The 16,554-nt window shown below is 43.8% G+C and overlaps 1 protein-coding gene across 4 annotated transcripts in view; it reads right to left on the minus strand.

Moving 5' to 3' along the window:
* LOC126341609 (uncharacterized) overlaps positions 1–16,554 on the minus strand; it is a 142,661-nt gene that overhangs the window by 61,404 nt on the left and 64,703 nt on the right. For all 4 annotated transcript variants that reach the window (XM_050001786.1, XM_050001788.1, XM_050001787.1 and 1 more), the window contains one exon: positions 8,995–9,148. In XM_050001786.1, coding sequence (XP_049857743.1) covers positions 8,995–9,148 — 154 coding nt within the window. The remainder of the gene's footprint in view (positions 1–8,994; positions 9,149–16,554) is intronic.

The raw sequence follows: 16,554 nt of genomic DNA on the forward strand, positions 1-16,554 counted from the left end.
GGTCGAAGTAGAGAAGATATAAAATGTAGACTGGCAATGGCAAGGAAAGCGTTTCTGAAGAAGAAAAATTTGTTAACATCGAGTATAGATTTAAGTGTCAGGAAGTCATTTCTGAAAGTATTTGTATGGAGTGTAGCCATGTATGGAAGTGAAACGTGGACGATAAATAGTTTGGACAAGAAGAGAATAGAAGCTTTCGAAATGTGCTGCTACAGAAGAATGCTGAATATTAGATGGGTAGATCAAATAACTAATGAGGAGGTATTGAATAGAATTGGGGAGAAGAGAAGCTTGAGACATCGAGGGATCACCAATTTAGTATTGGAGGGCAGCGTGGAGGGTAAAAATCGTAGAGGGAGACCAAGAGATGAATACACTAAGCAGATTGAGAAGGATGTAGGCTGCAGTAGGTACTGGGAGGTGAAGAAGCTTGCAGAGGATAGAGTAGCATGGAGAGCTGCGTCAAACCAGTCTCAGGACTGAGGACCACAACAACAACAACAACAACGGTTCTTGAACTTTCTACCCTCTCTGACAAAATGACTGAAGGCCGCCTGCAACTTGGCAACGGCCGTAGCGGCCATCGGGAGAATGTGTGTAATGATTAAATTTCGGAGCGAGGTAAACGTTGACAAAATGTACCCGCATGATCAAGTTAAGTGTTCGAAAGTTATGGAGCCGAACTTGCGTGCGGATCACATTAAGTAGTCTGCGATACGTGTATGCTGGTGTACGCTGCACGTTCCCATGGAAGGTCACTCCCAAACTCTTCATCGCCGAGACTTTGGTAATGGGCACAGGCGTACTCGTTTGCAGACCTCTGCTCACATTCATGTAGTGCGACTTTCGCAGGATACAGCTCCCGGCCACCTCTCCGTATTGCTGAAGCCACGCGATCGCCGTACATATATCTTTTGCGGACATTGCCAAGAATACTACCATCATCCGCATAGGCACAACATTTGAAATGCACATCGTGGAGACGAATGCCTTCTAAACGCTGTCGTAGACCATGAAGTGCAGGCTCGAGGGCGACGGCGAAGAGAAAGCCTGACAGGGGACATCCTTGTCGCACTGAGCTCTCTATAGTGAACGGTGGCGAGCGGTGGCCATTGACCAGAACTGTGGAAAGGGCTCTGTGGATGAGACGGAGAACCACACCAGTCAATATTGAGGCCGTTCCCATCTTCTTTAAGACAGCATGCAAGAAATGGTGTTCAACTCGGTCAAATGTGTAGTCTAGGTCAACCGCCACGAGGGCGCCTTCTAAAAGGCATGCCGACATGAGCGCCTCCACCTGTCTATAAGAGCTTGACGCCGTCTGTATACTTCTGCCACCTCCCAAATATGTTTGGTCGGCATGAATGGCAGCTTTGGTTATAGCGAGGAGGCGAGCACGAGGAATGCCTGCAAACAGCTTCTAATCCGAATTCAATAACGTCAACTGCCGGAAGTCTTGCGGTCTGCACCCCCATTTGATTTTGGCACAGGGATGATCAAGCCCTACAAAAATTCGGAGTGGGGGGGGGGGGGGCGCGGAAGTCCGGATCCAGCACATCTGCCGCCAGACTTCCCCCATCAGGAAAGAAAAGGTGCTATAAAACTCAAGCGGAAGACTATCAGGTCCAGGTATTTGTTTCTCGCGCCCCGCGAGAGGGCCATGTGCTTCTTCCCACGTGACGGCCTCCAAGAATGTGGCAGGTCGTGCAGCAAGCCCTCAATGTCACTGTCACGCCGTTGATCTGCTAGACAGAGAGTGCGGTAATAATCTGTGAGGGCACGGGATATGGTGACGTGTGTCTCTGCGCGTTGCCATCCGCAGAAATAACTGCCGTGGTGAGTCGTCTCTTACGGTGTCTCCGTTCTCTGACGATGTGATAAATCTTGCAATCTCGATCGAACCCGCGTGCCGTCCAATCTGTCAGCTGTGATCTGCAGAAGACGCGTCTGTGTCCGGAGGACGGCCATTTGGCGCTCTGGCGAAGGTGGTTGAGACGCTAGTTTCCGCAAGACCGTGTAATAAAATTCAGAGGCAGATCGAAGCCAAAGCACCCTGCCTCGTCCATATGACATGAGCGTGCGTCGAAGGACTGGTTTGGCGCAGTATGCCCACCATCGTGTCGTGGAATCATAGGTATGACGCCGTCGCTCACATTTGTGCCAGGTATCAGCGATGGCTACACGGAAAGCCTCTTTCCCGAGAATGTTAACGTTAAGAGTCCAAGATCCTCTACTACGGTTCGTCTGTTATCGTGGCAGAGTCACGGTGCAGGCCTCACGGTCTGTGAATGCTGTGGGCCACAGGTCAGCACCGACAGTTGCTGCCTGAAGACCTCGGGAGACATAACTCCTGTCCAACCTGCTGGCCGAGTGGCTGGTGAAGTGTGTATATTCGCGTCGGTCACCGTGGATTAGCGTCCTTGTATCATGCAAAGCGAGGTCTCTGACGAAGGCATGTAGGGCTCGACATGGGACATGGTGAAGGATCTGATCCTCAGGGCGTAAGACGCTGTTAAAGTCCCTGCCCACCACCAGGTGCTCTGTAGCGCCTTGAAACAATGGAGCTACCTCACTGGAGTAATAGAGTGTTCGCTCTCGACGCTTCGCAGTACCAGATGGGGCATACCGATTCTCAAGACGGACTGCACCGATGGTGAGCGCAATGCCTGTCGCTGATGGCAAAAACTGAATATCCGTTGGTTCGATGTCATCGCGAAGTAGTATGGCCGTACCACCACCACCGTCAGAAGTTGGGTTGACGTAAGACGCGTATCCATAAACATCCCTGTGGGGACTGACGACCTCAGAAGTTAAGTTCCATAGTGCTCAGTGCCATTTGAGCCTAAACATTCAGGAGCAGATCAGGCCGTACCTCTTGAAGAAACACGATATCAATGTCAGCCGCTCGAATCATGTCCTTCAACAACTGAGTTTTGATCGTGGAGCTAATGCCGTTGACATTGACTGTACCTATCCGATACACCTGGGTCATTTGATAGTACGATGACGTATCGTGCAGTCGATTAAGCCTCTATGCGCCACATCGTCCGTCCGACCTTCCCTGTCACCCGCATCGTATATACAGGGCTATTACAAATTATTGAAGCAATTTCATAAATTCACTGTAGCTCCATTCTTTGACATATGGTCACGACACACTACAGATACGTAGAAAAACTCATAAAATTTTTGTTCGGCTGAAGCCGCACTTCAAGTTTCTGCCGCCAGAGCGCTCGAGAGCGCAGTGAGTCAAAATGGCGACAGGAGCCGAGGAAGCGTATGTCGTGCTTGAAATGCACTCACATCAGTCAGTCATAACAGTGCAACGACACTTCAGGACGAAGTTCAACAAAGATCCACCAACTGCTAACTCCATTCGGCGATGGTATGAGCAGTTTAAAGCTTCTGGATACCTCTGTAAGGGGAAATCAACGGGTCGGCCTGCAGTGAGCGAAGAAACGGTTGTACGCGTTCGGGCAAGTTTCACGCGTAGCCCGCGGAAGTCGACGAATAAAGCAAGCAGGGAGCAAACGTACCACAGCCGACGGTTTGGAAAATCTTACGGAAAAGCCTAAAGCAGAAGCCTTACCGTTTACAATTGCTACAAGCCCTGACATCCGATGACAAAGTCAAACGCTTTGAATTTCGGCGCGGTTGCAACAGCTCGTGGAAGAGGATGCGTTCAGTGCGAAACTTGTTTTCAGTGATGAAGCAACATTTTTTCTTAATGGTGAAGTGAACAGACACAATGTGCGAATCTGGGCGGTAGAGAATCCTCACGCATTCGTGCAGAAAATTCGCAATTCACCAAAAGTTAACGTGTTTTGTGCAATTTCATGGTTTAAAGTTTACAGCCCCTTTTTCTTCTGCGAAAAAAACGTTACAGGACACGTGTACCTGGACATGCTGGAAAATTGGCTCATGCCGCAACTGTAAACCGACAGCGCCGACTTCATCTTTCAACAGGATGGTGCTCCACCGCACTTCCATCATGATGTTCGGCATTTCTTAAACAGGAGATTGGAAAACCGATGGATCGGTCGTGGTGGACATCATGATCAGCAATTCATGTCATGGCCTCCACGCTCTCCCGACGTAACCCCATGCGATTTCTTTTTGTGGGGTTATGTGAAAGATTCAGTGTTTAAACCTCCTCTACCAAGAAACGTGCCAGAACTGCGAGCTCGCATCAACAATGCTTTCGAACTCATTGATGGGGACATGCTGCGCCGAGTGTGGGAGGAACTTGATTATTGGCTCGACGTCTGCCGAATCACTAAAGGGGCACATATCGAAGATTTGTGAATGCCTAAAAAAACTTTGAGTTTTTGTATGTGTGTGCAAAGCATTGTGAAAATATCTCAAATAATAAAGTTATTGTAGAGCTGTGAAATCGCTTCAATCATTTGTAATAACCCTGTATTATTGATCAGTTGACACATGATGTCCGTCCGACGATCCGCCGGCTGAGGGGATCTGGTTGTCACTCGAGTCTGATATCATTCTTTCCATCTCCATCTCGGATGCCCAATCACCAAGCTGGAGATGTAGTTCGTTAGACGACGCATGACGTTGTTCCGATGTCTTACCCACAAAATCGTCAGGGGGCTCGTCGGTGAGCTGAACATCGTCAATTTGGCTTTGTGCTTGGGCGGACGTTGCCAGCAGCAAACCAGGAACCGTTGGTGTGAGGTCCACAGCCCTGGCCGCAGATGGATTATCCTCATCCTCCTGCAACGTGTCACCATCTCGAGAACCATTTCCTGCAGACAATCTCCTCTTCCTTCGTCGCTCGGGCGACTTCTGCTTGCGGGAAGGCGTGTCCGCGTCCTGTGGTTCACGACAAACAGTAGGCACCTCCCACATCTCCGTGTTCGAGTTCGAATCGATTTGCTGATGCTCTTCTTCCTCACACGGCTGGGGTGCAGACGTGGTCGCTCCTGTCGAGCATGGTGACGGTTCCGATGGAGGCTTCGTCGTCGTGGGCGCGGAAACCGGGCCTGCAGGGGTCGCCAACTGGAAGGGAACAACGTCTGCGTCCGACATGTTCCTCGACCTAGTGTGTATCGGAAGACAACGCACACTGATCTGTATTTGCACGCACGCAGCTGCCACCACCCTTCACAGAAGAATGGGGTACTTAAAACTCTAGAACATAGGGCGTGTACTATCTCTGACGCAGAGAGTCTACCCCAGGAATTGGAACATCTGAAAACTGTATTTCGTAAAAATGGGTACTCACAGTGGCAGATTCAACGTGCTCTCCGCCCAACCACTACAGCACAACCTGTGGAGATGGATGAAATCACGAGGGAGAAGGTAGACACTGCGTTTATTCCATATACAGGCGCACTCTCGGGGAAAATTGCCCGCATTTTGAAGAAACACCGGTTTGGAACTGTGTTTTGTCCTCCGAATAAAACTCGTGCACTGGTGGGGAGCGCCAAAGATGACCTCGGTTTGAGGAAGGCTGGCGTGTACCAGATTCCGTGTCAATGTGGCAAATCGTATATTGGTCAGACGTTGCGTACCGTCGAGGATCGATGCCGTGAACACCAGAGGCACACTCGACTGATGTATCCGAGCAATTCGGCGCTCGCTGAACATTGTTTGTCGGAAAATCACGCTATGGAGTATGAATGCACGAGGATTCTGGTACAGACGTCGAGATACTGGGACAGCGTTGTTAGAGAGGCCATCGAAATTCGCACCAATACGACCTCATAAACCGTGACTGTAGCTATGATCTTAGCAAGGCTTGGGAACCAGCGATTGGGTTAATAAAGAGTAAATCGAGCAAACGTACAGTTGTGACGACCACGGCGGACAGAGCCATCACACCGACGTCATCTCAGACGCCGTCGCAATCTATTCCACCGCGTGACCGTAGCGCGGGGCGCGGACGGCGGAGGGAGTGCGCCGCAGGCGGAGGGTATTTAAATCGGCCGCCGCCGCGACCGAACCCAGTTCCCCCTGAGCAGCCATAGCGTACGGATCTCCTTACCGGCACGTTCACAGGAGCTCAGTCCGTCAGTTCACCTGATGATGGCGACATGTATGATCGCCGAAATGTTGTGCCCTTTTTACACTGTAGACCGGCAGTACACCCGTGGATATTTTGATTATCAAATACGCCGGGAGAAACTCAAGAATCACGTCATAAATGACGATCGATCGACAGCCAGTAACTGTCACGTACGATGGGATGTGTTTACGCAGTTCGATTCGCACCTGACGCACTCCATTCAGTACAGGATACGTCTCGAACGTATGTCACTTTTCTTCCACGTGACTTAGTACTTAACCGTAAGGCCGCAGCGCGTTCACGACAAGCGTGACCGGAACTTCAAACGGCAGTTCTAAGATTCGTATGTTCCGAACGCCGAGTCCTGCCTGGTCGACAGTCACTACATCCACGTTGCCGTCCGGGTAGTGGAAACGATATCCATGGGTGGAACGTCGAAGAAGTCGTTCGCACGCTGCTTCATCTACAAGTTTCATGTAAACTGTAGTGGAGATGATCGAAAGATGTATACTGATAAGTTCCTGTGGATCGACGTGCATTACTTCAGGCAGGAAAAACACTTCTTCGTAGTCAATCTGTTTACGCTGCAATACCACTGCCCGCGCTAGTTTACAAGGCCCGCTTGTGGAGCGCCGCACAGAGCCCGGCGCGCGTCCGCTTCACAACACGGCTGAGAGCCGACTTGTTGATCGTTGTGTTTGGTCGTTGCAGACGTCACATGACTTCCTTTCGTTTGTTGATCCTTCCACTATTTTTTTTTATTACAAAGGCCAACCGGCTCTCCGACCGAACACGCTGAGCTACCGTGCCGGCATCTCATTTTGTTCTATATTTTACATTGTATATGTTCGGGGCGGACGTCTCATGACAACTGTTCAGGTTGTTCGATGATCCGTTCACTCAGTTTTTTTATTACAGAGTGTAGCCAACCCCTGACCGAACACGCTGAGCTACCGAGCCGTCTGTTCAGTATTGTTCGTTATGTTTAGTCTGAGCGGACGTCACAAGACATCCATTCACGCTGATCGTTGATTCCTTTACTCAGTTTTTTTATTACAGAGGGTGAGCAGCCCTCTGACCGAACACGTTAACCTACCGTGCCGGCACTCAGCTACCGGGGGAAGACATTAGGCTGAAGTGTCCATAGGGGTGCATAGATTTGTGCGAGACCTTGCGTTATCATGTACTCGTAGAATCAGAAGTTGGTTTGCAGTCCCAGAAGATCGTCGCACTGATTTTACCAGCTGAAGGAGCGGCTCTGAACTATTTCTTAGAAGTGTTTTATGTCCTCCGGTGGATTCGGTTTTATTTTCGGTTCGAAGCGATGAACTCATGTTGCATCGCCTGTGACAATGCTCTACAAAACACTGTTACGATCAGCCTCGTAAAGCACAAGTAAATCCGCTCCAATAATCCATCATTGCCCCATATAGTCTTCTGTTAAGCTGCGAAGAAAGCCAGAGGGCACACGCCTTTGAGTTCCCTAGCTGGTAGACGATTGTGTCAGCACTAGCAACAGAGATCTCCTGTTGAGCAGCGAGGTGTTTGATTGTGATCTATTTTGAAGACTACGTATAGCACCGCCACCAATCGGAAATTCACGAAAAACTACAGGGGCTTAAGCAGGTACATTCCACGATATCCCCCAGCAAAGACAGGATTTTTTTTAAACCGAAATTATCACAGGAGATAAGTGTTGCTTTACTTATTGACAGGTTTGCGCGACCTGGTTGTGATGATGACAAACGCCTAACCCAATGACTCACCGTGCTTTTGTTCACTGCTAGGTCTCCGAAGACATTCTGTAAGCGCCTATGAATATCTGCGATGCTCTGCTTTGCCGCCACAAGAAGCTCAATGACAGCTCTCTACTTGGAAGGCTCCTCCGTTACAGACGCTATTTTGAAGTCTACGTACAGCATCGCCACCAATCGAAACTTCATGAAACTGTAGGGTCTTAAGCACTTATATTCCACGATATCCCACAGCAAATGCCGCATTTTGTAAACTGAAGTTAGCCGAGAAAAAACGTGTTGCATTACTGACTGAAAGCCCCTCGCACAGAGGACGTAGACGTTATAAGATAAAAACTAACATGCCTAAGCAAGAAGACAATATTTTCATTTCTATAGCAGCGTATTTTGCAGCGATACGTATGGAAATATGGCAAACATCTTCACAGGTAAACATAAGATTACCAACTGGAGCTTTAACAACCCAGGGATGAAGCTGAGGATGCTTTGAGGTTTCCGGAACTGACAATGGTGCTCGACACCAGCAATGAAAAATGCTATTGACAGATAAAATTAGTCGGAAGTTGTCATCAGTAATAAATTCAATTAGTAACCATTTTTGTGTTTGGAAAAAAATCCCATTTCAGTGGCTAAGGAACATTTTTCGATAACAAAAATCGACACGAAGTACAGTTTTTTGTGCTCGGCGAAGATGACACAGGAAAATAAATTGCGATGAAACTTGAGGTTGCTTGGGAGTATCCATAGCTATAGCAATATCCATAACTATAGCAATAAGTCCCAAGAATACTGTTAACACATATTAAAAGTGAGGAAGTGGTTTTTCGACTAAAGTACGATTAAAATTAAAGGGGGTAGGGAATTAAATTGGAGCATGACTTACGACATACTTTGCCTGAAACCAAACCGAACCTAAAAGTGAATGTTAAAAATTAGCAGTAACATTCGTGTCATTGTTTTTTTTTTTTGTTTTAATACGCATACAAAAAATGTGAGTTCTATTTGTTTGAACGTAATTTCAATTTTGTTTGTCTTTTGTTATTTTAAATTTGGAGAGTTAAAATAATTAAACTGAAAGTTAAGTCCTAACTTTGTCCTAGGTAATAGTTGAGTGGCTGGAGTCTAGCGGCAGTTCAGGATCCAAAATGTGTGGCTGTTGCCTCAGGTACACACTTCGCTTGGTATAAAACATAACTGTAGGAAACGAGTGCTGACCTTCAATCTCCAGCAGACGGCACGTGTAGCGGGGATGCTTCGTCGGCTGACTGCGTGGTGACTTAAATATTTCGATGCTCACACAGTCCCTGTCCATGTGCTCTCTGAACATACGTATAGTTGACAACTCCAGCAATTCCTTTTCCTCTGATACCTAACAAAACAACATGCAGTCAGTAATTAAGGATGATCAGTAACTTTTGAAGTTATCTCATATTTTATATCACATTACCGAAAGGAATCAGGGTTCAAGAATGAGCCATGATGCTTTTAGCATTCTTAATAAGGTCAACAGGAAGACTTACGCACTTATTATTTTCTGTATAGCTCATTTTATGAAGCAGACCTTTCATAAGACCCCTATTTGTCGGTTTTGGTGAAATGACGTGTTAAATGACCAACAGCTTACCATCACTGGCTATGCAGGGTGCAATGCCGTGTTTTGTGCTATCAATCAGCGGCGTAGAAAACAGGGTACTGGGGGAAGCGGTCCCCAACGGGTACCAGCGCGTTGGCCTCGGGCGTGACGAAACTTGCTACGTACTGTGGCACGAGTTGTAAAAATCTATATGTTCTTTCATTGTCACTCCTGACACTTTACGTATTTGAGCAGACAACTAGAGATCATAGACTGGGCCTGATCCGTTTGCTTGTGTGCGTTTTAGTCTGAAACTAGCGTGTAAACAAAACAGTATGTATGCTTATAGTGTATATGTCTGAAATAGTATAATCGGAGTCATTATGGTATTATTATTTCACGTTTAACTGTCATTACTGTGCTTCTGACCCATTGCAAGTGTTGGCATTGTTCTATATTATCGTGAATGACCGGAAGCGAGTGAGTGCTATCTTCCGCAAAGCACAGCTTACAGAAGATCGAATAAAATATTTATTCAATATTATGTAAAGAAATGGAGCTATTTATGAATATTTTTGTATATCATTTTCTTTTCTCTTAGTCGTAAGGAAGGTGACAAGGGGTTTCGTATTCCTTGATTCAACGTGCCTAAAAATTGTTGCGAAATTACTTTTCGATGATGATGATGATGATGAATCTATGAAGAGCTTCTCTGAGTTTAAAACTGATAAGTTTTGAAACAGTGAACACGATATTTATTCAGATATTACTGCCACTACTAGTGTTGAAATTGTCGCTGTGAATGATGGTTCCTTTTGATGTGACCTAAACGATAAAACCAAATGAAAGAAGCAGCTATGATGTTTTGTTATAATGCCGAAACACTATTTCCATACTGCTGATAAGTAAGAGTAAATGCTGTTTGTACTTAAAGAATCAATAGTTTTTATAATTATTTCGTTTTTTCAATGAGCAGTAGCCCTTATGGACTAAAATAAACTTTAGATAAATTTTACTTATTTATTGTTGCCGAAATAGAATTTAAAAATGTACACAAACAAGAAACCACATCGTCCAAGTGGAGGACAAAAAAAGGCCTGAAGTATTGAAAGAGCAGTTGCTGGGCAATTCAGTGCTGAAACTTATGAAACTTTCGACGCCCGCAGGCCAAAATGGCGTGGAAGGCGATGTAAAATCGTCTGAATCTGAGAATGAATTTGTAGGTAACGAAAAAACAGCCAGATGTGACGAAAGTGAAGAATCAACAAAGCGGAATATTCACAAGGAAACTGAATAGCTCAGAGAAAACGTAGAAAATTCTGTAGATAATTTTAATGTAGATGAAATTAAACTGGAGGGCAGTGCACCAGACGAATAAAGTAAGAATGAGGAAGAAACCACTGAAAGTAGTGGTAACATTTTGTTTCATGACTTCTGTCAATGGCCTTTCCCTGTTCCAGAACATCTAAGGGGTTATTTAATTAAAATAGAACAAAGGTGGACCATTTATTTCTCTCAACAGACACGCCGTTAAGGATAAGACGAAAAGTGCTAAAGAGCAGTTACATCCGATTGTTGTGTATCTATCAGAAAAATGGTGAGAACATTCTGGGAACCTCGATGTCTTAGACAACTAAAACCCGAAGTTTATACTGTTTTTGCTATAGGCACTTACGTGCAGACACAAGTTTGAATAATGTATCTCAATTTGTCACTAAGCTGCAAGGTCGGAGGAAACGTTGTCGGAAAGTTGACAACAAAGAAACGTCAGAGAAGCGTCAGGCTGGTTTTGAAAAACAGAAACTCTGTAAGATAAATTTGCATTACCAACGTAACAATATATACACACAACACGTAAAACAGAAAAAAAAGAAAACGGGGAATTTTTTTTAAAAAAGACTGGCTCCGCTATGATTTTGACTGGAAAAAACCATGGATTTTGTAGCCACAGAGAGCATATGGTGCCACAAAACGAAGGAGATTATCTGAACCTAATTATATTGTTATCTAAATATCACACTGTACCAAGGGAACACTTTATAGAACTAGAGCAGTCCACTGTCACAATCGAGCGAGCTCCTTATTCGCTACCACACAAGACGAATTTATCTCACTTCTGGGTGCAATTGTCAAGGAAAAGATTTTAAATGATAAAAAAAATTTAAGTATTTTTCCATCTTCTTTGACAGGGCACTGAGCATTTCGCACATGGGTCACATCAGTGACATCATTGGTTAAGTTCCTGGAGCATAAATGTGGGAGCTCATGTGATAGAAGTAGAATTTATAAATCCTTTATAATAGTAAGTGTATATCAAACATTTGCTAGTACTTTAATCTGTTTGTAAATCACCTAGGATTCCATTGGCATATTAATAGTAACAATATCTGAGTAGGACACAAGCACCACTCAACGATTTTTGCCTGTTATTGAAACTCATATTGGTATGTTAACAGTTGTGGTCAGACTTTCGGAAAAGTTTTAATTTTAAGTTTGGAGTCGGACATCAAATGACATAAGAAACAATTTTTGTCTGAAATAATCATAAATTAACAATTTTAGAATGTTTTTCTTAACGTGTACTGTGAAACCTTGCTTCCTGCTAAATTTCATGATTCCAGGTCAACGGAAAGCACCCTATAGGCTTTGATGAGTGAGTTTGCTAATATCAAAGTATACAACATAAATGATCTTAATTTTTAATTTCATTGATTCAGAAGCCTAAATTTTTTACATCACCAAAGGAGTATTGGGACAAGGTTGACTATGGTGCAAAGAGAAACCTGACGCAATTTCGATATCAAAAATAGAGTACAGTAATCCATTTGCACCACCTTGTCAAATTAATTGTTTAGCAATATATATGGAAGTCAAATAGATGGCTAAAAACACTCACTTCCGCCTTAGCATGATTCTTCTTCAGAATAAAACATATTTTCAACGTTTGAGCATCACTCACAAACAAATTGGAAATCAAGTAATGAAATATGTGTCAGAAATAGATCGTAGCACTAAACAGATCTGAGGTCTTGTATGCACCCTCCTCCACCACAACATTTCCACTAAACATATCTGGTGAAAAAAATCGTGACGATCACACAACTCGCGATCGTGATGCACATGCCACTTCCTATTGCTCAAAACAGTCATGAATAATATATTTATAGGAAGGATTAATAAATAAAATTATATCACAAAACTACTAGCCAAAGGCTCGTCATACCATGAAATGCAGTTATTTGCGTTAACTTTTACTCCAATCAGCGTACAAAATCTACTAAATCTGAGGCGAAAAGGGTAGTCAGTGAACAGAAGAGTTATTATTTTAGGAAATTTCTCAAAGACATGAGCTGGAGTGATGCGTACAGTGCTCATGGCATGATTGTAAAATCAACACATTTCATAATAAAGTTCTTACCTTATCTCAAAGCAGTTATGGCTCCAGAATGACCGGGATTGGCCCAAATTCTACAAAGAACCCATGGAATTTTCAAGGAGTAAAGGAATCTTATAAGACAAATAGAAAATATATCTTTCACACAGAATCAGTTCTGGTGTTAATGTTGGAGCTCATTGCCAGACAAACTGCAAAATATTGATGATAGTAATACAGACATCAAAGCAAATTCAATGCAATAAAAATAGCAGGAGACTGGTGGAACAAGAGAGGAAGTGCAGGCGATGGTATTAAGAGTAAATAAAACATGCATAACAGAAATGTGCAACTTCTTAATGAGCATTTCATGACTGTCATTAAAAAGATGGGGTTGTAACGTTCAGTGAATGCTGCCATGGAATATCTCTGACCAGGCATCACAAATAACTTCGATAATGAATGTGACCCACACTACACCAGTAGGAGTAATCTGCATCATAAAATATATAGAACCACAAAATAATCCAGTTTCTGATTTCGGAATCTCTGTCTGACCATGATGTAATCTAACTGAAATCTTCCTGTATCACTATGTCTTTTCCAAGTATACCTCCTCTTCTTTTGATTCTTAAATAGAGCATTCGCTATTACTAGCTGAAATTTGTTACAGAACTCAGTCTTCCTCCTCTCCCATTCCTTGTCCCAAACCCATATTCTCCTGTGAACTTTTTGTACCGTATCATCTTCATCTTTGCCTAGGTGTGGTGTGTCGTCTTCCGGAGCCTTGGCTTTGCTCTGCCGCGATTGGTCCGTTTGCTATTAAATTTCGGAGAGCGCTGTGTTTTGTGGAGAGACCTGCTGACGACGAGAGTATCGAGTGCTGCTGCCGGAGTGAGACGGGGAGTTTAGTTTCCGGTTGTGTGGCAGCGCAATGTTGCGGGAAAGGTGGTATAACTTCCTGTGAACGCACTTGATTGCTATGAGTAGAGGTCTGCGCGGATGCGGATATCCACGGATATATCCACCGGTATCCGCGGTATTTGTTACATGGATAAAATCGTGACCGGCGCGGGTATCCGCGGGTCATCTGCGATAATGAGCAAGGCATCTGCCCAGTACGTATGTTGCAATGTTAATTGGAAACTTCAAGTCTGTTGACATTGGAATATTGCAGGGCCCGGGTAGAGCGGATGTCTGTTGTCCTCAGCCCCTGACTACGACCGACGTAGATGTACCCAAGAGACCTGCACCTAAGCCGTTTCCGCGACCGTGTCTTTTGTGTGGCCTGTGAAGTGCTCTCTGGGTGGCAGACCTGCCCACTGTCTACCAGACAGGTGCCCGTTGCAATTTTCCGCTGCCTTCAGTTAGCGCTTTGTAGTGAGCGAGTGACAACGTGCATCGTAGCAAATATCAGTGAGAGTTCTTTCTTCAAATGAACACCATATCGATCGATACAATTTCGTTTAAGGTGGAAAAAGGTGATTTTATATTATTGAAGGAAATTAAATTGAAATCGCCAATTTGGAAAAAAAAATTGGATACGTATTTCATGGCAACGAAAAGACAAAAGATTTAGTGGCTTGTTTTGCATGTAAAAAAGCCCGTGAAAGATTATTCTGATCACATTGAAAACTTACAAAATATTCAAATCATCCAAAAAATAATGTGTCTTTTAATTTACCAGCCAATTAGTAAAGATAAGGGCTGAAATTCGTAACAAAATTGAACATTTTAACTGTAACTCGGTATTGCTTAACAGGGAACACTGCGTAACATTTGAAGTTGTGGGACAGTGGTTTTTATGTATACATCTTGAAATCTATGCAGTTCCATTAAACTCTGAAAAAAAATTATTTTTTAACATTAAAAGTATTAACTGCGACATCTACTGCAAATTTTGCCTTAGTAATTTAGACCAATTTTGAGGATGTTTTAAGTGTGAAAAACTTCGTTTAGTTGAGAATGAAACAGATATTTCATTTATCGCTAGGTCTTAATTCGATAAATCAGCCAAGAGGTGAGATTCGAGATTTCAATCGTATTTTTAGCTAAAGCTAAATGGACTCCTAATTTCTATAACCACTGATTTTGTTGTCACCCTTCGGAAGACGAGTTATTTCTTCCAGACAACGGCAATTATTGCTCGCAGTTTAACTTTTTCACAGGTGCGCCAAGGTTTTGCAGTGTAGGCCTAATACTGTAAATATTTTCACCTGGAAATGACGAGGACTGTACGCGTAAGCTATAATATAATCATCAGCTGACATGAATGGCTTCAAAATTTGACACATCCAAGCAGTGAGTACAAAAAAACTGTCGGTAAATGATGCAATGTGCTAGTAACAGTTTAAAACCATCGTCATTTTCAGCTGCCTTGGCACAAGAGCAGAGAAATAGTTTCTAAACATGTATTTTCATCATTTAATACTATTACATTGAATTCAAATTTTTTTAAATAGCGTTTCCAATCTCACGAGATCCGAGACGCTACTGTGTATGCTCCGGGACGCCAATGCTTTCCTGTTTGGGATGGTCTACTTTAGAGTAGGTATAGAGCATTTCCTGTGATTTAAGAAGTCAAAAGTAGTTACGTTGTCGCAGAAATGACACCCTAACAATAACTATGTCATTACATACCGTAATTCTAAGTACTACTGTCTATTACTATTAATTACTCATTCAAAACTTAAATATAAGCGGATGCGGGTAAGGAACTTACGGATGCAGTTGCGGATTGCACTTTTCTTATCCACGCGGACCTCTAGCTAGGAGCGTGTGTTCTCGGGACGGCGGCAGTCGCTCTGGACAGGCTGTGTGATAAGGAAGCTCGGCGTGGCAACTGTTGACGCGGCGTGCCCGCGTTGCTATGGCGGAACTGGGGCGACTGACATAACTCGAGTTGGTGTTGGTTGCAACCTGTCGCCGAATGCTTGTCTGCCTTTTGGACTATCGGTGATAATTTCTTGACTTGATGTGTCTCACTCAATTTTTGCCCGTGTCGTCGGGTGTGTTTTGCTCTAATGTCGTGTGCCATGGTGTTTCGCAACTTTAGTAATGTCAGGCGTGCCCGAAATCCGGATTCAATGATCTGCTGTTATATTGTCAAGTGTAATTATCCCTAAAAAAGAGTCTTAATTCTCTGTGCCTTAATAACTGAACCTAAAATATATCTCTGGTTGAAATTTTATTCTGACCCAAGTGCAATAACGATCTTGTATTTTACAATTTCTTGAGTGGTATTATTATTTAGTACTGGCGTCTAAGTCGAAGATTTACGAAGGCCAGTGGGCGTCATTAACAGTTCCTGCCTAGATAGGCGTTATATTCTGAACCATGTGTCTCAATGTTCAGTAATTTTTATTTTATGTGTTATAGAGAGTTGCTGTCATGCCCTATGTGGACGATTCGCCACGTTGGTGAAGTTTCTAGTTGTTCTGCTGGTATGTGCCATATTGCTAAAGCAGACAGTCCTAGCACAGGTAATTGTAAATTTTTCGTAGTGGTGAGGAGCAAGGGCTGGTTTTAAGTGCTAACTCACTAACTTCAACCATTCTCAAATATTTATTACTACTGATATTCAGGCCCTTCAGGCCGAGTGGCAACGTCACTACCCATATTTGGTTATTAATTTAATATTGTTAGCTTGTTTCGTTCAAAAAAAACCTTTGGTATATGAATTTGGCATTTGGTCTTTACTGCTCCTTTGGACGAAGTAAATTAACTGTTGGTTTTGCATTCTTGTAGCATTGTCAAAACAGCATTTGTGGTTATATTTGATTGGCCCTTCTGGCCGAATGACTAAAGTCATTCCTTTCAGTAACTTATT

This window comes from Schistocerca gregaria, chromosome 1, assembly GCF_023897955.1.
Source record: "Schistocerca gregaria isolate iqSchGreg1 chromosome 1, iqSchGreg1.2, whole genome shotgun sequence".
NCBI classification, from domain to species: Eukaryota; Metazoa; Arthropoda; class Insecta; order Orthoptera; family Acrididae; genus Schistocerca; species Schistocerca gregaria.